This window comes from Hemitrygon akajei, chromosome 20 (genome assembly GCF_048418815.1).
Source record: "Hemitrygon akajei chromosome 20, sHemAka1.3, whole genome shotgun sequence".
Taxonomy (NCBI): Eukaryota; Metazoa; Chordata; class Chondrichthyes; order Myliobatiformes; family Dasyatidae; genus Hemitrygon; species Hemitrygon akajei.
The window spans coordinates 71,107,664-71,131,323 of NC_133143.1; the positions used below are offsets into that span (position 1 = coordinate 71,107,664).

Genomic DNA, 23,660 nt, shown 5'->3' on the forward strand with positions numbered 1-23,660 from the left:
ATTTCATCCGGGGGGGCTAAACTAGGTGAGGGTAGCTGGTGAGTTTCATACCCCCAGTGAGATAAGGACATGCCTGTCCTAGCATGTGAAGTCAGCTCCTGTGGACTGAGCAGATAAGATCAACAGTGAGATCCAACAGCCAAGAAGGCTGTTTTGCAATACTCTTGTGGAGAGCGAAGGGCTTTTCAAGGTACATAAGTAGACATGGTCATCTATTGCAACCAAATAAGGCCCCAGTTTGTGACGACTACTCAGAGCTCTGGATCCAGACACAGAGGCTATTTATCTTACCAGGAAACCTTTGACACGTGGGAGAACATAAGAAACAGGAGCAAGAGTAGGCCATCCAGTGCATCGAGCCTGCTCTGCCAATCAATAAGATCATGGTTGATCTGGCCATGTACTCATCTCCACTTGCCTGCCTTTTCCTCAATTCTGCCTTCTGCCTTAATTCCCCTGCTATGCAAAAATCTATCCAACCCTGTCTTAAATATATTTACTGAAGTAGCCTCCACTGCTTCATTGGGCAGAGAATTCCACAGATTCACCACTCTCTGGGAAAAGCAGTTCCTCCTCATCTCCATCCTAAATCTACTCCCCCGAATCTTGAGGCTATGTTCTCAAGGAGACATTGAAGGAGGAGACAGGGATAATCCATGTGATCACAGGGAGAAGAGCATGTAGTGAACAGTGGTGATCAGGAGTCAGAGACTAACCAAATGCTGATTGTTGATTTCATGTAATCAGATTAAATTGGCACGGTTGACACTTATCCTGTGCTTATTGAGGATGGAGAAGCACAATAAATATGTGGGGGATAAACTTCCCCATGGAAATCGAAAAAAGACTAGTAGATGTATGACTGTCATCACCAATTGCCATTTTGAAACCATAGTCTACAGCAATACTACAGCACAAACAGGACCATATAGTCCATGCCAAACTATCTGCCCAGTCCATCAATGTGCACATGCACCATAGCCTTCCATACCCCTCCCATCCATATACCTATCCAAAATTTCTCTTAAATGTTGAGATTGATCCCCATCCATCATTTGCAGCTCATTCCATTCTCTCACCGAGTGAAGAAGCTCCCCCTCATGTTCCCCTAAAGCATTTCACCTTTCGCCCTTAACCCATGACCTCCAGTTCTGTTTCGCCCAACCTCAGTGAAATAAGCCTGCTGCATTTACCCTATGCATACCCCTCATAATTTTGTACAAATCTTTCAAATCACATGGGAAAATAGCATACTCGATCACTACTACTCTCTCTTCCACAATGCTTACAAAGTGCTCCTCCGCCTGCCCTTCAGAAAGTTGGGTCACTCCTCCATCTTGCTGGTGTACAGGCAGAAGCTAAAACAAGAGACTGCCATAGTTAAAATCGTCCATTCTTGGTCTGACCATTCGGTCTCCATGCTACAGGACTGCTTTGATGACGTCAGCTGGAATGTCTTTTATGATGAGGATGTTTCTGAGTTCACGGATGAGGTCACGAGTTTCATCCAGAAGTGCATCGAAAATGTTGTCCCCCAGAAATCAGTCAGTGTCTATCCAAACCAGAAACCCTGGATCAACGGTTCCGTGCATGCAGCATTTAACGTGTGACACAGAATGTACATTGCAGGGAGTCAGCAGGAGCTCAAGAAATGCAGTCATGATCTATGTAAAGACATCAAGGCAGCAAAATTATAATACTGGGACAAGATCCAGACATAACTCTCCACCAACAACACACACAGCTTATGGTAAGGACTGCACATCATTGCAGACTTCAGAGCTAAGCGCAGTAGTGCTGCCAACATTGCTGCCTCTCTCCAAGATGAGCTATACCTTTTTTTACACTCAGTTTGATATCCCCAAGGAAAACCGCCAAAGTGACCTTAGTGACCTCTGAGCCTTAAGTATGCAGACGTTTCCAACGAGTGGACAGTCACAAGGCTGTGGGACCAGGTGTCATCCCAGGGCTCAGGATGTGTGTGGCACAACTGGCAAATGTGTCTACAAATATTTTTACTCTCTCCCTCTCCCCCTCCTGCTTCAAATCATCCACCATTGTCCCTGACCGAAAAAGACCAAGGTGACTGGCGTCCCGTCGCACTCACCTCAATAATCAGCAAATGCTTTGAGAGGCTGGTCAAGGACTACATCAGCAGCATGCTACCACTCACACTGGACCACCTACCAACAAAACCGATCGACAGATGGCGCAATAGCCACAGCTCCACACACCATCCTTACATATCTGGAGAAGAAGAATGCTGATGTGAGAATGCTGTTCATGGACTACAGTTCAGCATTCAACACTGTAATTCCCTCCAGGCTTGACAAGAAGATCAGAGACCTCAGCCTTCACCCTGTCTTATGTAGCTAGATCCTCAACACAGGAGCCCCCAAGGCTGTAGACCCTCCTTTACTCTCTGGATATCCATGGCTGTGTCGCCACCCACAGCTCCAATGTGTTAATTAAATTTGCTGACATTACTACATTGATTGGCCTTATCTCAAATAATAACGAAACAAAAAGTCTTCACCCTGACACAGTGGTATCAAATAAACAACCTCTCCCTCAATGTCGCAAAAACAAAGGAGCAGGTTGTGGACTACAGGAGAAATTGAGACAAGCTAACCCCTATTGACATTAATTGATCTGGATTTGAGAGGATGAACAGCTTTAAGTTCCTCCACATACATATCACCGAGAATCTCACTTTGTCTGTACATATCAGCTGTGTGGTGAAAAAAGCACAACAGTGCCTCTTTCACCTCAGACAGTTAAAGAAGTTTGATATGGGTCCCCAAATCCTAAAGACTTTCTACAGGGGCACAATTGAGAGCATTCTGACTGGTTGCATCACTGCCTGGTATGGGAAATGTACCTCCCTCAATCACAGGACTCTGCAGAGAGTGGTGCAGACAGCCCAGCGCATTTGTAAATGTGTACTTCCCATGATTCAAGACAGTTACAGAGACAAGTGCATAAGACAGACAGACAGACATACTTTATTGATCTCAACGGAAATTGGGTTTCGTTACAGCTGCACCAACCAAGAATAGGTAGAAATACAGCAATATAAAACCATAAATAATAATAATAAGTTAATTATGCCAAGTGGAAATAAGTCCAGGACCAGCCTATTGGCTCTGGGTGTCTGACCCTCCGAGGGAGGAGTTGTAAAGTTTGATGGCCACAGGTAGGAATGACTTCCTATGACGCTCAGTGTTACATCTCGGTGGAATGAGTCTCTGGCTGAATGTACTCCTGTGCCTAACCAGTACATTATGGAGTGGATGGGAGTCATTGTCCAAGATGGCATGCAACTTGGACAGCATCCTCTTTTCAGACACCACCGTCAGAGAGTCCAGTTCCACCCCCACAACATCACTGGCCTTACGAATGAGTTTGTTGATTCTGTTGGTGTCTACTACCCTCAGCCTGCTGCCCCAGCACACAACAGCAAACATGATAGCACATTAACATGATAAAAAGGGCCCAAAGGATCATTGGGGACCCAAGTCATCCCAGCCACAAACTGTTCCAGGGGCTACCATCCAGGAAAGGGTATCGCAGCATAAAACCCAGGACCAACAGGCTCCAGGACTACTTCTTCCACCAGGCCATCAGACTGCTTAATTCATGCTGATACAATTGTATTTCTATGCTATATTGACTGTCCTGTTGTACATATATTTATTACAAATTACTATAAATTGCACATTTAGACAGAGACATAACAGAGGAGGAGATGTTTGCTGTTTTGAGGCAAATTAGGGTGAATAAATTCCCAGGGCCTCCAAAGGTGTTTCTAAGGATGCTGTGGGAGGTTCATGCAGAAATAGCATGGTCCTAGCAGAGATATTGAAACCATCCTTATCCAAGGTTCAGGTTCTGGAGAATTGGAGGATAGCTAATGTTGTTCAGTTATTCATATAGCTCAGAGCATTAGCTCCACCAACCTCATCCTTTTGATTCCTGATTTTGTATGTAGTCTTAACATCTTTCTCCACAAACACTCCACTCTTTGTTTCAGCTCTCTGGTTCCCATCCCCCTGCAAGTCTAGTTTAAATCTGCCATCCCATGCAGCACCAACAGAACTGGCTGCTAGGATTAGTCCCCCTACAGTTCAAGTGCAAACCATCCCTTCTGTACATGCCCAACCTTCCCTGGTAGAGAGCCCAATGATCCAAAAATCTGAAGCCCTGCCTCCTGCACCAATTCTTTAGCTACTTGTTAAATTGTATGATCTTCCTATTTCTGGCCTCACTAGCATGTTGCATGGGTAGCAATACTGAGATCACTATCCTGGATGCTTTGTCCTTTTAATTAGTACCGAACTCCTTAAATTCACTTTGCGGACCTCAACAAACATCGGATCCATGTTATTGGTACTGTTACGTTCCCCAGTAACCGGGTGACTTACCAGCAAAGATAGATAGGTCCGCTGAAGCCTGGCGCTACTATTTTCAAACGTTTTTATTTATAAAGGGGCACAAACGTATGGTTACTACAAAACATTCAGATCATATACATCGTCAAAACTCAATCTAAAGCACAGGTGTAGTAATAATCAATCAAAAATGAGCTCTATCGTTGTCTAGGGGATACTGAGTCCAATTGGGTATAAGAGTCACTCAAAGTCTGCAGGCTTCCCCGTTTCGGGAACCGCTGACATTTCACGTGTTGGATAGAGAGAGAAGGAACACTTGCCCGTCGTCTTTGCGAAGCAAATCCCTGTTGTTAGTTAAAACGGTTTGTCCTTTGGTTCCAGCCACAGACTCCCGATCCGGAATCTAACGCACGTGGCTTCCTTCAAAATGGCTTCCCGCTCCGACGGGAAGCACTATCGTGTCTTCTTCGGGTGTCTCCTTGGTGCGTCTGAGGCCCCGCCTTGGCAGCCCACCTTTTATCTGGACTGGCAGGGTTGTCGATGTCCATCAGGGTGGGGGGGCGAGGCAATCTTTCCCCCATCACCTTGCCCTGAGGGTCTGCACGTAGGCCAGTTCCTTATTCCACAAAGGTGTCTCCCAAGACAATGGCTATGTCCAAGGCTTTTGTCTTGTTGAGCGACCAGCCCACATTCCAAACCGTAAGGCTCTCTCTCTCTCTCTCGCGATTCTCACAAAGGAGGGGGCTGAGGTCATAACAGTACTGATATGGGCTACGACCTCTGACTGCTCACCCTCCTACTTAAGAATACTGAGGACTTGATCTGAGATGCTCCTGACCCTGGCACCCAGGAGGCAACAAACCATGCAGAATCTCATTTTCATTCAAAGAACCTCCTTTCTGTCCCTCTAACCAACAAATCCCCCATCACTACAATTAGTCTCTTCCACTTCCCCACCCCTTCCCTTCTGAGTCGCAGAGTCAGACTCCGTGGCACACTGCTGTGACTTTCCTCTGCTATGTCATTTCCTCCAACAGTATCCAAAGCGGTATATCTATTGTTGAGGGGGAACAGTCACAGGGGTAGTCTGCACTGGCTACATATACTCTTTCCTCCTCCTAATGGTCACGCAGTTACCTGTGTCCTACAGCTTAGGTGTAAATACCTCCCTATATGTCCTGTCTATCAACCCCTCAATCTCCTGAATGATCTGAAGTTCATTCAGTTCCACCTCCAACTCCATAACATGGTCTGTTAGAAGCAGCAGCTAAATGCACTTCTTGCAGGTTAGGGACACTGGGGGTTTTCCTACCCTCCCACATCCTGCAAGAGGTGCATTCCACTATTCTGCCTGGCATCCCCACTGCTCTAAATGTGAAATAAGGAAAAAAGGAATAAATAATGAAAAAAATATATACCTGCAGCCTTGCCTCTCCTCATTGAAGCCTCAGCTCCCCACTCCAACATTGGCTCACTCACACAATGACTGTTCCCACAATGGCCACTCCATTTAAACCCAACTTTTTTTTATTGGATCTTGCTAATTACCTAATTACACACATTCCAATGTCTCCTCAGGACTGTGGCATGCAAATATGCTGACTCCCCTGCTCACTTAACCTCTCTCCCTTCAGGCAATAAGGTGTCTCCTTGGGACTGTGGCACATAAAATAGGAAGGATATACTTATGGGGTTAGACTACGAGGAGAGATTGAGTCACTTGGGCCTGAACTCGCTGGAATTCAGAAGAATGAGAGGAGATCTTATAGAAACATATAAAATTATGAAAGGGATAGATAAGATAGAGGCAGAAAAGTTGTTTCCATTGGTAAGTGAGACTTGAACTAGGGGATATAGACAAGATTTGGGGAGTAGATTTAGGATAGAGATGAGGAGGAACTGCTTTTTCCAGAGAGTGGTTAATTTGTGGAATTTCTCTGCCCAATGAAGCAGTGGAGACTACCTCCATAAATATATTTAAGACAAGGTTGGATAGATTTTTGCATTGTAGGGGAATTAAGGGTTATGGGGAAAAGGCAGGTAGGTGGAGATGAGTCCATGGTCAGATCAGCCATGATCTTACTGAATGGCGGACCAGATGGCCTACTCTTGCTCCTATCAAGTCTTACTGGACAATGAAAATCAGGTGGAATTTTGATTGCTATAACATTTAATTGCAATAGGGTCTTAATATCATCATATATTCTGGAATTAGTTTGCATGTAGCAACTGGCTTCAGGTAAGCAAAAAAAACAGCTTGTATTGTATTTTAAAAGCAGGATGACACAACTGTGCTGATGTTGGAAGTCAAAGCCAGCATAAAAGCAAATGAGAAGACATATAATAGATCAAAAATTAGTGAGAAGATAGAGGATTGAGCTTTTAAAAAACCAGCAAAAGGCAACTAAAAAGTCATAAGGAGCAAAAGGATGAAATATGAAAGTAAGCAAGCCAATAATTATCAAATAGGATACCAAACTTTTTTCAGATATATAAAGAGTAAAAGAGAGGCCAGAGTAGTATTGGACTCCTGGAAAATTATGCTGGAGAGGTAGTAATGATGGTCAAGGAAATGCTGACTGAACTGAATTAGTATTTTGTATCAGTCTTCACAGTGGAAGACACTAGCAGTATGCCAGATGTACGAGAGTGTCAGGGGATAGAAGTGAGTGCAGCTGCTGTTACTAGGGAGAAGATACTTGGGAAACCAAAAGGTCTGAAGGTAGATAAATCACTGGGACAACACCCCAGGGTTCTAAAAGAGGTAGATGAAGGGACTGAGGATGCATTAGTAATAATTCTTTCAAGAAACAATTGATTTTGGCATGGTTCCAAAGGAATCACTCCACCCTTCAAAAAGGGGGGGGGGGGGGGGGGGAGGCAGAAGGTGGTAAATGATAGACCAGTTAGCCTGGCTTCAGTGGTAGGGAAGATGTTTAAGTCAATTGTTAAGGATGTGATTTTGGGGTAACTTGAAGCAAGTGATAAAATAGGCCAAAGTCAACATGGTTTCCTTAAAGGAAAATCTTGCCTGGCAAATCTGTTGGAATGATTTGAGAAAATAACAAGCAAGATAGATGAAGGAGAATTGGAGGATGTTGTGTACTTGGATTTTCAAAAGGCATTTGACAAGATGCCACACATGAGACTGCTTAGCAAGTTAAGAGTCCATGCTATTACAATAAAGCTATTAGCATGGATAGAGCATTGGCTGATTGGCAGGAGGCAGCCAGTGGGAATAAAGGGAGCCTTTTCTGATTGGCTGCCAGTAACTAGTGGTGTTCTACAGGCATTGGGCAGGGGCTGCTTCTTTTTACATTATATGTATGCCGAAGATTTGGATGATTGAACTGATGGCCAAGTTTGCAGATGATATAAAGTGGAGGAGTAGGTAGAGTTGAGGAAACAGGGAGCATGCAGGAGAACTTTAGACAGATTAGCAGAATGGGCAAAGAAGTGGCAGATGGATAGTGTCAGAAAGTGTATGGTCATGCACTTCGGTAGTAAGAATAAAAGCATAGACCATACACTTACTGACACTATTCCATCTGCCACTTCTTTGCCCATTCTGCTAATCTGTTTAAAAGACTAAAAGGGAAGAAAATTCAAAAATTTGAATTTTTGTAGTTTGAGTTAGTTGGTGTGGAAGGCAAATGCAATGTTGACAATCATTTCAAGAGGTCTAGAATATAAAAGCAAGGATGTAATGTCGAGGCTTCAAAAGGCACTTGTGAGGGCTCATTTGGAGTACTATGAGCAGTTTTGGGCCCTTTATCTGACATGGGGGGGGGTTCAAAGGAGGTTCACAAAAATGATAAAACTGATTCTGAGATTGAAAGGCTTATCATGTGAGGATCATTTGATGGCTCTAGGCCTATACTTGCTGGAATTTAGAGAATGGTGGCAGGGGAGCAAATCTCATTGACACTTATTGAATGTTGAAAGGCCTAGATTGAATGAATGTGGAGAGGATGTTTCCTATATTGGCAGAGTCTAGGACCAGAGGACACAGCCTCAATATAGAGGGATGTCCATTTAGAACGGAGATAAGGAGGAATTTCTTTAGCCAGAGGGTGATGAACCTGTTGAATTTGTTGCCACAAAACAGTGTGGAGGCCAGGCCACTGAGTATATTTAAGGCAGAGATTGATAAATTCTTGATCAGTCAGAGCATGAAGGGTTACAAGGAGAAAGCAGGAGAATTAAGTTGAGAGGGAAGTGGGTCAGCCATGATGAAATGGCAGAGCTGACTCGACGGGCCAAATGGCCAAATTCTACCCCAGTGTCTTATGGTCTATAATGAAAGGCCTCCCTTATAATTAGATACCCTATGTTAACACAATTTTAAACCCTCAGCCCTGAAATGGTGGAATTAAACCAGCACACATAATGACGAAAATTATTTGGCAAAAGCTAAACTATATCTCATCTCCCACCTAGGTAGCCTCCTTCCTGCCGGCATGAACATCCAACTCACTGACCTCCGTTGATACCCCTGCCCCCCACCCTTACCCTCATTCCTATCTATTATTTTAGTCTGGTTCTCTTCCTCTCTCTTTTTCCCCCCAGCCCTACCTTTCTTTCTCTTTTATTTCCCATAATTCTCCACCTTCCCCCAGCCCATTTCCCTCCAGCCTATCACTTCCCAGCTCTCTACTATATCCCTTCCCCCACTTCTTATCCCCCCTCGACCATCCCATGTTACTTCACTCCTGATGAAGGGTTTCGGCCCAAAACGTCATTATTACCTCCTCCCATAGATGCTGTCTGGCCTGCTGAGTTCTGCCAGCATTTTGTGTTTTTATTTATTTCCAGCATCTGCAGATTCACTCGTGTTGCCTATCTGTAAAGGTAGTTGTTTCTTCTGTTACATAACCTGCTTCAACTATCAATGGCAACAGTTTTAAAACAAACTGAACTCAAGTGAGTAACATTGATGCTGGGGAATTGAATATTCCCATTTTGGGTGACCAGTGATTGTAGCAATCGATTCAGAGTTAGATGCAGTAGAGTGTCAACGTCCTCTGCTGTCCCTTCAAAAAATGTTAATCCTCTACACTGAGGAGATACTTCATTCAAAGCCCAAATTATTTCTGCTCCATCTGCTTAAATATTATTTCAGAATAATCTTGAATATAGCTGTAAACAACAACTTTACTGAGTGTAACCCTGAAAAGAAATGTTACAGCTTTTTCTAGCTATTTTAAAAATGTCAAAGGAAAATCTCCATTTTAATTGGTCTCATTTTTTGGATGAAAGCATTATGTATCAGCTTCCTGAGAACAATGGGCTTGAGCTTTATTTCCCTGCTGTAGCATTCTGTTCCTAATTCATAATGTTTAAGTACATCATGCTTATTCTTCCCCCTCTCCCCCAAACAGCATTAAAATTACAGGTTACCCAAGCAACCAATAAAGAGCATTGCAACAACCACTTGAAATAGTTAATATGCTGTTAGAATGCGACTTGTTCTGCACACTGCATTTATTAAATATGGATAGGGTTCATTGTATCCTATCAGTATTGGTTATCTGACGGTTAAAGCTGCAGCCATTATCTGAACTAGCGCTTTAAGTGTAGAATTAGGATACAAATTTATTGGTAAAGCAGGAAAGGAAGCAAACACTAAAGTGCATCATTTGGTCAAAGTGGAATTCTAATTACATTATGTGTTCTTGGACATTTCATTTTACCTTCATTCATTTGCTGATCCAAGCCCCTTTCAATCATCCAAAATTAACTGGACTGTTCATATTATGACCCAGCTATATTTTTCTTTAGGTAGCAGTTCCTTCCTACTGAAAGAAAAAAGCATGGGGAGAGGGGAAAAATAGATTAAAACATGAAGATGAAACAGATACCAAATGCTCACAACATGGTTCTTTGTAACTGGTATTTCAGTGGTTTTGGCATTTAAATACATAAGCCCACAACTTCAAATCAATCCAGAACTAATGCCCCACATTCAACCAAATAGTAGTCCAAATGACTCCAAAATGGACCTAATACAATGTTTCACTTGGAAAGGGATAATCTAGTCTCTGGAAATATTTGCTTATTCCAGTTAATAAAATTCATTCTCCCACACACGCCTACATACCTTAAAGCTTCAGCCTAAAGACTACAAGTTCTTTTAACCTCCAGATTTTCATTTAAGAATACTTTATCTCAAGAATTAAACAAAACAGATCCACTGACATGGAAAATAATTAAAATATAAAGCATAAGCAACAAAATTCGCATCTCAATCCAAGGCTGCAACATATTACTGTCTACACAGAAATCAAATCTCTCACATCACTAAGGGTGACCTCAAGTTCCTCCCTGGAATGTATATATGCTGATGTTACTCATGCTGCACTGTATGCAGTTCAAGTGACTCACTAATTTTATTGTACAATTTAGTTATTACATTGCACATGGCTTATTGGAAGAAAATAAGAGATGCTAACCATATTTATTTCTCAAATCTACTGCATACATATTTTAAAAAGCCACAGTTTTGACAATGAATGACAATGAAAGGAGATGGTGGTTTGACAAATAAAAGGAATTAGTTGGGCAGAAGCTGTAAAGAACAGGAGAATCTTACAACATCTGTCTTAAAATAATGACAGTGGTTATGTTTAATTTAGAGATACAGCACAGTAACAAGCCCTCACCACCCAATTACACACCCATGTGGTCAACTAACCTATTAACTTGTCTGTCTTTAGACTGTAGGAGGAAACTGGAGTATCCACAGGAAACCCACCTGGTCATGGGGAGAACAGAAACTGTCAGGATGCTGTTCATTTACCACCATCATTCCTACAGTCTTGATCAAAAAGCAACAGAACCTGGGCCTCTATAATTGGATCCTCAGCTTCCCAACCGGAAGATCACAACCTGTGCGGATTGGAAATAACAGCTCCTCCACACTGACAATCAACACAGGCACCCCTCAGGGATGTGTGCTTAGCCCACTGCTGTACTATCTCTCACCCATGATTGTATGGCTAGACACAGCTCAAATGCCATCTATAAATTTGCTGATGATAAATTTGCAGAATCTCAAATGGAAATAAGAGGGCATACTGGAGTGAGATACACTAGCTAGTGGAGTGGTGTCGCAGCAACAACCTTGCACTCAACGTCAGTAAGACAGAAGAGCTGATTGGAAGGGTAAAATGAGGGAACACAAACCAATCCTCATAGGGGGAGGATCAGAAGTAGAGAGAGCAAATTATTTCAACTTCCTGGGTGTCAAGATCTCAGAGGACCTAACCTGATTCCAACATATCAATGCAGCTATAAAGAAAGCAAGACAGCGGTTACATTTCATTCTGAGTTTGAGAAGATTTGGTTTTGTCACCTAAAACACTAAAACTTCTAGAGATCTACCCTGAAGAACAAAGGTTCAAGGGTTCATTTATTATCAACTGTATACAACTCTGAAATTTGTCTTCTCCAGATAGCCATGAAACAATGAAAGAACATGAAAGTCATTCAGAAATATCAAACCAACCCCCCCACAAAAACAAACTGCTTCCCTATCATCAACCCCTAAACCCTCTCTCCCACACAAAACAGAGCAAGAACATTGACCCCCCCACACAAATAACTAAAACATCAATCGCCCCCCAAACAACCTCTCCCTCACGCAAATAAATAATATAGCACAAAAGAGCATCAACCCCCAAACTCGATCTGCCCAATCTGACAGACTGCATTACTGCCTGGTAAATGGGACTGCTGCATAGTATCAAATAAGCTACAGAAACGTTTAAAAATAGTCAGCTCCATCACAGGTACTGGCCTCCTTAGTATTCAAGGCATCTTCAAAGAGCGGTGCCTCAGAGAGGCAGCATTCATTATTAAGGACCCCCATCACCCAGGGTATGCTCTCTTCTCATTGTTACCATCAGGAAGGAGGTACAGGAGCCTGAAGGCACACACTCACGATTCAGAAACAGCATCTTCCCCGCTGCCATCCAAATTCTAAATGGACATTGAAACCATGAACACTATCTCACTTTTTTTTTATTATTTCTGTTTTTGCACCACTATTTTTAACTTAACTACAGTCAGCCCTACTTATGCGCGAGTTCCGCATGGGCAAATTCAACCAACCGCGAATCAGGAAAACCCCGAAGTTCTCCCTCCAGCACTTGCTGTCCGAGCATTGTTTGCCCTGCATCTCAGTTGTTCGCTACTTTGTTTCTATGGAAAAAATGGCTCCTAAAAAGCAACTACGTGGTCAAAGCAATTCCTCAAAGGCTAAGAGGGAGCATAAAGTGCTATCTCTCACCAAGAAATTAGAAATATTAGATCTTTTGAAAAGTGGCATGTCGCATTCCAAAGTGTGCCGTAAGGTCAGTAAGAACAAATCGAGCATTCGCACAATAAAGCAGAAAGAAGCTGCAATTCGTGGAAGTGTTAGTGCTAGGGATGGCTGGCTGGCTATGTAAAGCACTACAGCCTCAAGAACTTAAAGATCACAGGAGAATCAGGATCATAGAAACATACAAAATAGGTGCAGTAATAGGCCATTCGGCCCTTTCAAGCCTGCACCGCCATTCAGTATGATCATGGCTGATCATCCAACTCAGAACCCTGTACCTGCTTTCTCTCCATACCCACTGATCCCTTTAGCCACAAGGGCCATATCTAATTCCCTCTTAAATATAGCCAATGAACTGGCCTCAACTGTTTCCTGTGGCAGAGAATTCCACAGTTTCACCACTCTCTGTGTGAAGAAGTTTTTTCTCATCTCGGTCCTAAAAGGCTTCCCCTTTATCCTTAAACTGTGACCCCTTGTTCTGGACTTCCCCAACATTGGGAACAATCTTCCTGTATCTAGCCTGTCCAATCCCTTTAGAATTTTATACGTTTCAATAAGATCCCCCCTCAATCTTATAAATTCCAGCGAGTATAAGCCTAGTCGATCCAGTCTTTCTTCATATGAAAGTCCTGCCATCCCAGGAATCAATCTGGTGAACCTTCTTTGTACTCCCTCTATGGCAAGAATGTCTTTCCTCAGATTAGGGGACCAAAACTGCACACAATACTCCAGGTGCGGTCTCACCAAGGCCTTGTACAACTGCAGTAGAACCTCCCTGCTCCTGTACTCGAATCCTCTTGCTATGAATGCCAGCATACCATTTGCCTTTTTCACCGCCTGCTGTACCTGCATGCCCACTATCAATGACTGGTGTACAATGACACCCAGGTCTCGTTGCATCTCCCCTTTTCCTAATCTGCCACCATTCAGATAATAATCTGTTTCCCTGTTCTTGCAACCAAAGTGGATAACCTCACATTTATCCACATTAAATTGCATCTGCAATGAATTTGCCCACTCACCTAACCTATCCAAGTCACCCTGCATCCTCTTAGCATCCTCCTCACAGCTAACACTGCCACCCAGCTTCGTGTCATCCGCAAACTTGGAGATGCTGCATTTAATTCCCTCGTCTAAATTATTAATATATATTGTAAACAACTGGGGTCCCAGCACTCAGCCTTGCGGTACCCCACTAGTCACTGCCTGCCATTCTGACAAGGTCCTATTTATTCCCAATCTTAGCTTCCTGTCTGCCAACCAATTCTCTATCCACATCAATACCAGACCCCCAATACCGTGTGCTTTAAATTTGCACACTAATCTCCTGTGTGGGACTTTGTCAAAAGCCTTTTGAAAATCCAAATATACCACATCCACTGGTTCTCCCCATTCACTCTACTAGTTACATCAAGGTGGCATCAGCATTCCCAAAATAGCTACGATGGTTGCATCTGTACTGAACATGTACAGACTTTTTTCCTTGTCATTATTCCCTAAACAATACAGTATAATAACTATTTACATAGTATTTACATTGTATTAGGTATTATAAGTAATCTCGAGATGATTTAAAGTATACAGGAGGATGTGCGTAGGTTACCGCTGATTGGGATTTAAAAAACCGGAAGTTCTCTCTCCAGCAAACGTTTGTCCTTTAAAATTGTCCAGATCGTTGACCGACTAATGCTTTTCCAATGACCTATGGCGTTTCAGCTCTTTCCAATCGTTTATTATTTCCACTTTATTTTCAATCATGATCGCTTTCCGTCAACGGAGCAGTAACACTGCAGGAAGCGGGTCCTGTGCTGCCCTGAGTCCTAAAGTCCACTGGCACTGAGACAGGTTAAATAAGGTCTGGAGCTACCCTGGGTCCTAAAGTCCACCCGCACTGACACAGGTTAAGATTCAAGATTCAAAAACTTTATTGCCATCTAACCGTACATCAGCTCTGCAGGGCAGAATGAGACAGCGTTTCCCAGGAGCAGTGCAATCATAACATAACAAACGCAACACTAAATAATAAACATAACAATAAATAGTAAAACACAACAGCCACATGTCAGTTAAAACTAAGGGACTTGAGCATCCGCGTTTTTGGTATCTGCGAGGGGTCCCTCACAGATAAGGAGGGCCGACTGTATTTAATATGGATATGCAGTTGCAAGAAAAAGTTTGTGAACCCTTTACAATTACCTGGTTTTCAGCATTACTCATAAAATGTGGTCTGATCTTCATCTAAGTCACAATAAGAGACAAACACAATCTGCCTAAACTAATAATACACAAACAATTATACTTTACTTGTATTTATTGAACATATTATTTAATCATTCACAGTCCAGGCTGGAGAAAGTATGTGAACCCCTGTACCTAATAACTGGTAGAACCTCCTTTATTTGTAAAAGTTTCCTATAGCTGCTGATCAGACTTACACAATGGTGAGAAATTTTAGACCATTCCTCCATACAAAACTGTTTCAATTCACCAATATTTCTGGAATGCTTTGCATGGACAACCTTCTTCAGGTCATGCCACAGCATCTCAATTGGGTTAAAGTCTGGACTCTGAATTGGCCATTCCAAAACACAAATTTTCTTCTTTTTAATCCATTCTGTTATTGAATTACTCTTCTGTTTCTGATCTTTATCTTGTTGCATCATTCAACTTCTATTAAGCTTCAGGTGACGGATGGCTACCCTGACATTCTCCTGTAACATGTCTTGATACAATTTTGAATTCATTCTTCTCTCAATGACTGCAAGCTGTCCAGGCCCTGACATTCCTTCCACCATGCTTCACAGCTGGGATGAAGTTTTGGTATTGGTACGCAGTGCCCTTTTTCCACCAAGCATTCTGCCAAAAAGTTCAACTTTTGCCTCATCTGTCCCCAGAACATTGTCCCAGAAACAATGTAAAATATCCAGGTGAACTTTTGCAAACTTGAGACGTACAGCAATGTTTTTTTGGAGAGCAGTGGTTTCTTCGAGGTGTCCTTCCATGAACACTATCCTTGTTCAGTGTTTTTCTTTTGGAGGACACATGAACAGAGACTTTAACAAGTTCTAAAGACTTCTGCAGGTTTTTTGCTGTTACCCTTGTGTTCTTTTTCACATCCTTTAGCATTGCACATTGTGTTCTGGATGTGATCTTTGCAAGATGCCCACCTCTAGGGAGAACAGCAACAGTACTGAATTTCCTCCTTTTGTAGACAATTTCTCTTACTGTGGACTGATGAACACTAGGGTCTTTAACAAAGTTTTTGTAGCCTTTTCTAGCTTCGAGCATCTCTACAATTCTTCTTCTAAGGTTCTCATAAAGTTGTTTTGATCGAGGCATGGTTCACATAAACAGATCTTTCTTGAGAACAGCAGGCCCTGTCAGTAACCTGCCTTTGCTGTCTTTTATTTAAATAGGGCAGGAGACTTCTACAACCCACACCTCCAATCTCATCTCACTGCTTGGAATACTTGACTCCAAATAGTTTTTGTAGAAGGTATTACCCTAGACAGTCACATACTTTTTTGACTGTGATTGTTTAAATGGTGTACTCTGTGCTGACAAAAAGAAGTACAACTGTTTGTGTGTTATTAGTTTATGCATATTGTATTTGCCTATTATAGTAACTTGGATGAAAATCAGACCACATTTTATGAACAATTAATGCAGAAAACCAGGTAATTGCAAAGGGTTCACAAACTTATTGTCTGGGTCACCTACTCAGCGCTGAAAGGAACAAGGCTGGGGGGGGGGGGGTAGGGGGGCAGAAACCATAGAACATTGGTTTTAGTCCTGGAATAGAGCCAGTAAGAAGGTGATCCAGGTAGGTCAGGTGACCTTGAGCCAATGGGATGGAGATCCATCAATTCAACTAATGAGGAACACTACAAGAGTCAGGAGCTCGAAATACATAACAGTGATGACTCTTTAGCAACCAGAGAACAGCCATCGCTGATGACGAGGATCCCATGGACACCTGGCCAGTATAGACTCCTTTTCCGGGTAATACATAACCTCTTCATTGACTGTTCATTAAGAGTCACAGAATTCTAGTGGAGGTGTACACAGGTAGTTAGTTTGTGAACCCATGTGCTTTTTAGTTGACACAGTAAAGGTTACTTGTTGGTAAATATAGATTCTCACTATGCCTCTCTGATCATTGATACTAAAGGGTATCTTTATAACAATAGGGAAAATGCAGAGAAGTTCAGTGAGAAAGGGAGGAGCTGAAAATTTGTGTGAGCATTAAATTTGTGTGTTGGGATGCTGGGTTTATTGGGTATTAGAGGAGAACTATGTGAAGCCCATCACCAGTTCATAATGTCATGAGATGGACAAGTTTGAGCTCTCTGTAAATAAGAGTGAGAAGAATCCTCGACTGATGTAAAAGAAGGTCACACTGAAAGCAGTGGTGTGGAAGTTGGCACAGGTCTAATAAAGAAAGTGCAATGGATTAGAATCCGGTTGTAGAGGAAAGAATAGTGAAGGCTAATACCTAGTAAATAGGGATATGGATTGTGCTAATGTAGCAACAGAGAGTCACAATGCCTAGAAGTATAGACACAGAATGCAGTAGCAACAATTCCCAAGAGTTTCAGCAACGTGATACTTATGTTACAGTGCAAGCCCATTGTTAAAATGGAAAATTGGATTTACTGTTAGGCCTGAAGACAATCATTTTATTCTGTAATCAGGATCTAGTCTGTTACTTAATTAAGTCTTCCTGTAGCCAGCATTTTATTATCTAAATGTAGTTTTACTGGTAATGTCTTCAATTGAAAAAGCCATACCAAATTCACACTCAGGTAGATCAACTTTTGCTGGTCTCCGGGTGCACACCAGATATTAAATAAATTGACAGTTACTTCAAACACCAACTCAGTGTGGCCTTTCAGTTGCTCTCATAAACCTTTTCAGAAATTAAGAATATTTAGTCTATTATAAATCAAGTCCACCTTACATTCAATGAGGTGGACCTCATTGTATATAGTTTATGATTATTTGCACTATTGTTTTTGTTTGCTTTTAATTCTGTACAGAGAGCGCTCAGGGAAACCGGCATCAAATTCCCTGTATGTGTCCTCATACTTGGCGATAATAAAGGATTCGGATTCTGATATTGTGAATTATAGATACCGATTGAGACTCCATCCCCAGTGATAAAAGTGGAGAAGATACAGACAAGAAAAGTGGAGTTGGAGATAGTGTAATTAAAGCTAATGACAATAAAATTTAAAGCAGGACCAAGTATATTCAAGGAACATAGATGTGGTAAAGTCAATTAATTTAAAACCAGTGCTACCATCTTTTCAAACTAGAAAAATTAAGCACCTTGCCAAATTTTGATGCCTAAAATCAGCAGTCACCTCATTTGGCAAAACTGAATCAGATTTAATATAGGGTTTACTATAGAGACAGGAGCATCAGATCAAGTTTTACCAGACATCCATAAACAATTTCACTGAGAGGACATGTAATTTTCACACACAGCAATGCTGGGGAAAAGTACAATGAAAGAGCAATCTAGAATTCCTTCAACCATTCCCTCCAATGGGGTTTTGGGGGGATGAGGGGGAGAGAAATTAGTAATGATCGAATGGCGGAGTAGGCTCAATGGGTCGAATGGCCCAATTCTGCTTATATGTATATGATTTGTATAAAACTAAAAAAGAAAAAATGCAATAACTGCACTAGTGCCAGATAAGGTAGAATATCCTGCAAGTGGGTGCTACAATTCCAGTTACAGGCAACTCTGTGCAAATAAGCTAACAGCAACCATGTACAGCAGACATTGATACTCCATGTTGATGAATTAACTTATTCTGCAAAAGCTCAGTGCCAAACAGCCGATTCCCACAGCACACCATACTCCCAATTACTGATCACTCACTTGTTGAAAATCAATTACAAACTGCGACACAACTATGAACAATTGATGTTTCAGGTCAAGACTGATCCATCCTAAAGACGGGTCTTGCCCGAAACGTGGAAGAGTCTGATGAAGGGTCTCAGCTCAAAATGTTGACTGTTAATTCCTTTCCATAGATGTGGCCTGACCTGCTGACCTTCAGTATCTCGTGTGCGTTGCTCTGCATTTCCAGCATCAGTAGAATCTCTTGTGTTTACTATGTGATCTTGGCTCTTACTTTGCTGAGGGAATCATGAACCAACAGAGTAGATATAGAATAAGTACAGAGGGAGAGGGCAAGTACAAGGTGGTAGGTGACATGTGAAACAAGGAGGGGAGGGGAGGGAAGGGTGAAGTAAAGAGCTGGGAAGTAGATTGGAGAAAGACAAAGGTCTGGAGAAGGGGAAATCTGATAGGAGAGGGTAGAAGACCATGGAAGAAAGGGAAGGGGGAGGAGCACCAGAGGGAGGTGATAAGCAGGTAAGATGAGGTGAGAGGAGGAAATAGGAATGGGGAATGGTGGGGAGAGAGCAGTTACTAGAAATTACAGAAATTGATGTTCATACCATTAGGTTGGAGGTGTGATGGCATGAAGTTTTTGTTTAAACAGCCCTATAGCATTTTCCATTTCCATTTCACACGTCTGCTCTTACTCCATCCTTCTGCCACGCTACCAGTGATAGGGTCCCTCTTGTCTTCGCCTACCACTCCGCCAGCCTCCACATCCAGCACATAATTCAACAAAACCTCCACCACCTCACGCATCTTTTCCGCAACCCCCCCCCCCACACTTTCTGCAGGGATCGCTCCCTATATGACTCCCTTGTCTATTCGTCCCTCCCCATTGACCTCCCTCTTGGCACTTATCCTTCCAAGCAGAACAAGTGCTACACCTGCCTCTACACCTCCTCCCTCACTATCAAAACAGTCCTTCCAGGTGAGGCAACACTTCACCTGTGAGTTGGTTGGGGTCATATACTATATTCAGTGCTCCCAGTATGGCCTCTTGTATATCAGTGGGGTCTGATGTAGATAGGGTGAATGCTTCACCAAGCATCTATGCTCTGTCCGCCAGAACAAGCGGGATCTCCCAGTGGCCATTTCTCATCCTCTTGTCCCTCTCTCATGTTATCTCCTTGCCTGCTGTTAGGGTTAATGTTAGGGTTAATTCGAGACTGCCATTACAGGTCGGGAGTGGCTCACGTAATGAGAGGGAGGGGGGAGCGAAACTGGGGACCCTGCTACACCGAAACTACCAGTGTCACGCGATTCAGTAAACAAAAGAAACAGGTAACTCGTAAGCATATGGCTGTGGGCCAATAAGATGGACACAAGTGCCCGATATTACCTAATATGTAGCGGGGGGTTGTGCTGGGGGGAAAAGGGATATAAATAAGAGCAGATTGTAAGGGGAAGTCAGAATGCGCCTTCTCCAGCGACTCCGTCGATTCGCTGTGCCAGTTACGAATTCTGCAATAAACCCAAGTTTTGTAATATTCCGGTGTTGGTTGTCTCTCTTCCTAAACGAACACAGGGCAGAATTTCAAGCCCAACACTGCCCACTGCCTCCCTCTGGTGCTCCTTCCCCCCTTTTTCTTTTGTCCATGGCATTCTGTCTCTTTCACCAATCAACTTCCTAGCTCTTTGCTTCATCCCTCCCCCTCCAAGTTTCACATATTGCCTGTCATTTCTCTCCCCGCCCCCCCCCCCCCCCACCACCTTTCTAATCTACTCCTTGGCTTTTTCCCCTCAGTCCTACTGAAGGGTTTTGGCCCAAAACATAGACAGTACTTTTTTTCCATAAGTGCCGCCTGGCCTGCTGAGTTCCTCCAGCATTTTATAAACCATATAACCATAGAACAATTACAGCACAGAAACAGGCCATCTCGGCCCTTCTAGTCTGTGCCGAACGCTTACTCTCACCTAGTCCCACTGACCCGCACTCAGTCCATAACCCTCCATTCCTTTCCTGTCCATATACCTATCCAATTTTACCTTAAATGACAATACCCAACCTGCCTCTATCACTTCTACTGGAAGCTCATTCCACACAGCTACCACTCTCTGAGTAAAGAAATTCCCCCTCGTGTTACCCTTAAACTTTTGCCCCCTAACTCTCAACTCATGTTCTCTTGTTTGAATCTCCCCTACTTTTGTGTGCATTTTGCAGAAGGGAGCTTTTGGAAAAGACAGCTTCAGTGAAAAGCTATAAAGCCCCAACTCTGCTGGGCTAGCTAAGCTAAACCCAATTTTTAAATACTTTTGATGAACTACCTGGCCGAGGTGCTCTGTTCTACTTGTCCGATGAGATTCTCACATAATTTCTAGGAGGGAGTTGTGTGCATAATCAGAGGTCAAAATAATGACCCACTGTATTTGTTAGTCACTGAGAATTCCAAAGTATGCTCACACCTTGGAAAATTTTTTAATTGCTTAGAACTGTAATTTGTCAACATGTAAACACACTATTATTTGCTTTGTGTGTCACTGAGTAGTCATTTTAATTGATCTCTATAGATTTGTCATCGCCCCAGTTTTATTATCAGTTGACTCCTATTCCAAGTCATTAATTTTTACGTCTAAACTTAAAAAGTCACAAGTATACTGCACTGAACAAATTACATCCAATGCAGATTTATGCAAAGCAGAACAGTAATGCAGTAATGATGTAGTGTGCTAGTTAAGTTACTGAAATACTACTTTGATGCCTGTGCTAATAATTTTATTTTTAGTTATTTAGAAATACAGTACAATAACAGGCCCTTCCGGCCCAACAAGCTTGCCTGTCCATTTAACCTACCAACCTGTACATCTTAGCAACCAGAGAGGAAACTGGAGCACGCAGAGTAAAACCATTTAGTCACAGGAAGAATGTACAAACTCCAGACAGAGGTGGAATTCAATCCAGGTGGCTGGCACTGTAATAGAGTTATGCTAACCACTGTACTGCAGAATGCAGAATAATTCAAACCCCACCATGGAAGCAGTGAAATTTTAAAATACTAGATTCTAGTGTTGAACCGTAAGACATACGAACAGAATAAGGCAATTTGGCCCATCTAGTCTGCTCTACCAATCAATCATAGATGATCTTTTTTATCCGCTCCTCAGCCCCCCTCTCCAGTCTTCTCCCCATAACCTTTGATGCCATGGCCAATCGAGAACCTTTCAAGCTCTGCCTTAAATAACCCAACGACTCCACAGCTGTCTGTTGTAAGAAATTCCACAAGTTCACCACCATCTGGTGAAAAATTTCTCCGGATCTCTGTTCTAAATGGAATGGACATTCCTCTATCCTGAGGCTGTGCCCCCACCATGGGAAACACGAGCTCAAGAAATGTAGCTACAATCTTCACAAAGTCATCAAGGCAGTGAAACAACAATACAGAGACAAGATTCAGACTCAACTTTCCACCAACACACACAGCTTATGCAAGTCTGCACATCATTGCAGACTTCAAACCTAAACACTATGGAGTTTCCAACATCAATGCCTCTCTCCCAGCTGAGCTAAATCTTTTTTACGCTCAATTCGATGTCACCAATACTGAGCCCCTGAGGAGACCTGCAGAGGAAACGACCACAAGCTTGCTCATCTCTGAGGCCGAAGTACGCAGGTGTTTCCAGTGGGTGAACTGTCTCAAGGCTGCGGGATGGGACAGCATCCCACGATGAGTACTCAGGATGTGTTCAGCACAACTGGCAGGTGTGTTTACTGGCATTTTTACTCTCTCCCTCTCCCAGTGTAGAGTGCCCTCCTGCTTCAAATCATCCACCATTGTCCCTGTACCTAAAAAGACCAAGGTAACATGTCTGAGCAACTGGAGTCCTGTTGCACTCACCTCAATAATAAGCAAATGCTTTGAAAGGCTGGTCAAGGACTACATCTACATCATACTGCCATCCACACTGGACCCCCTACAATTCGTCTACCGACACAACCAATCAACAGATGACGCAATAGCCACAGCTCTACAATCTGTCCTTACACATCTGGAGAAGAGGGATGCTGATGTGAGAATGCTGTTTTTGGTTTACAGTTCAGCATTCAACACCATAATTCCCTCCAGGCTTGACAAGAAGCTCAGAGACCTTGGCCTTCACCCTGCCTTGTGTAGCTGGATGCTGACTTTTTGTCAGATCACCGGCAGGTGGTGAGAGTGGGCTCCCTCACCTCTGCCCCTCTGACCTTCAACACAGGAGCCCCTCAGGGCTGTGTCCTAAGCCCCTCCTTAACTCTCTGTATACCAATGACTGTGCTGCCACCCACAGCTCCAAAAGGAGATAGGCTAAGCCCTAAATATATAAATGGATCTGGGGTTGAGAGGGTGAACAGCTTTATGTTCCTCGGTATACACATCACTGAGGATCTCACACGCTCCGTACATATTGGCTATGTGGTGAGAAATGCACAACAGCGCATCTTTCACCTCAGACGGTTGAGGAAGTTTGCTATGGCCACCCAAATTCTAAGAACTTTCTACAGGGGCACAATTGAGAGCATTCTGACTGCCTGCATCACTGCCTGGTATTTCCCTCAATCGCAGGTCTCTCAGAGAGTGGTGCAGACAGCCCAGCGCATCTGTAGATGTGAACTTCCCACTATTCAGGATATTCTCAAAGACAGGCATGTAAAAAGGGCCTGAAGGATCGTTGGAGACCCGAGTCACCCCAACCACAAACTGTTCCAGCTGCTACGATCCGGGGAATAGTACTGCTGCATAAAAGCCTGGACCAACAGGCTCCAGGACAGCTTCTGCCAACAAGCCATCAGACTGATTAACTCATGCTGATGCAACTGTATTTCTATGTTACACTGACTATCCTATTGTACATATTTATTATAAACTACTATAATTGCACATTGCACATTTGAACAGAGACAAAGATTTTTACTCCTCGTGTATTTGAAGGATGTAAGCAACAAAGTCAATTCATTCATATCCTTTCCATATCTACCATGTCTTGGCCTTTCAACATTTGAAAGGTTTCAATGAGATACCCTCATCCTTCTAAATTCCAGCAAGTACAGACACAG

General features: G+C 42.9%; 1 protein-coding gene across 6 annotated transcripts in view; it reads right to left on the bottom strand.

Annotated features, from left to right (window-relative positions):
• The window catches only part of LOC140713914 (protein PALS2-like), a 186,295-nt gene that overhangs the window by 71,263 nt on the left and 91,372 nt on the right, over positions 1-23,660 (bottom strand). For 2 of the 6 annotated variants that reach the window (XM_073024586.1, XM_073024589.1), the window contains one exon: positions 10,085-10,186. The exons of 1 other annotated variant lie outside the window; for it this stretch is intronic. In XM_073024586.1, the coding sequence (XP_072880687.1) occupies positions 10,085-10,121 (37 nt within the window). In that variant the 5' untranslated portion in view covers positions 10,122-10,186. Of the gene's footprint in view, positions 1-2,107; positions 2,248-10,084; positions 10,190-11,085; positions 11,146-23,660 lie in introns of those variants that run through there. 3 more of the 6 variants (XM_073024590.1, XM_073024588.1, XM_073024585.1) reach the window with 3 other exon arrangements.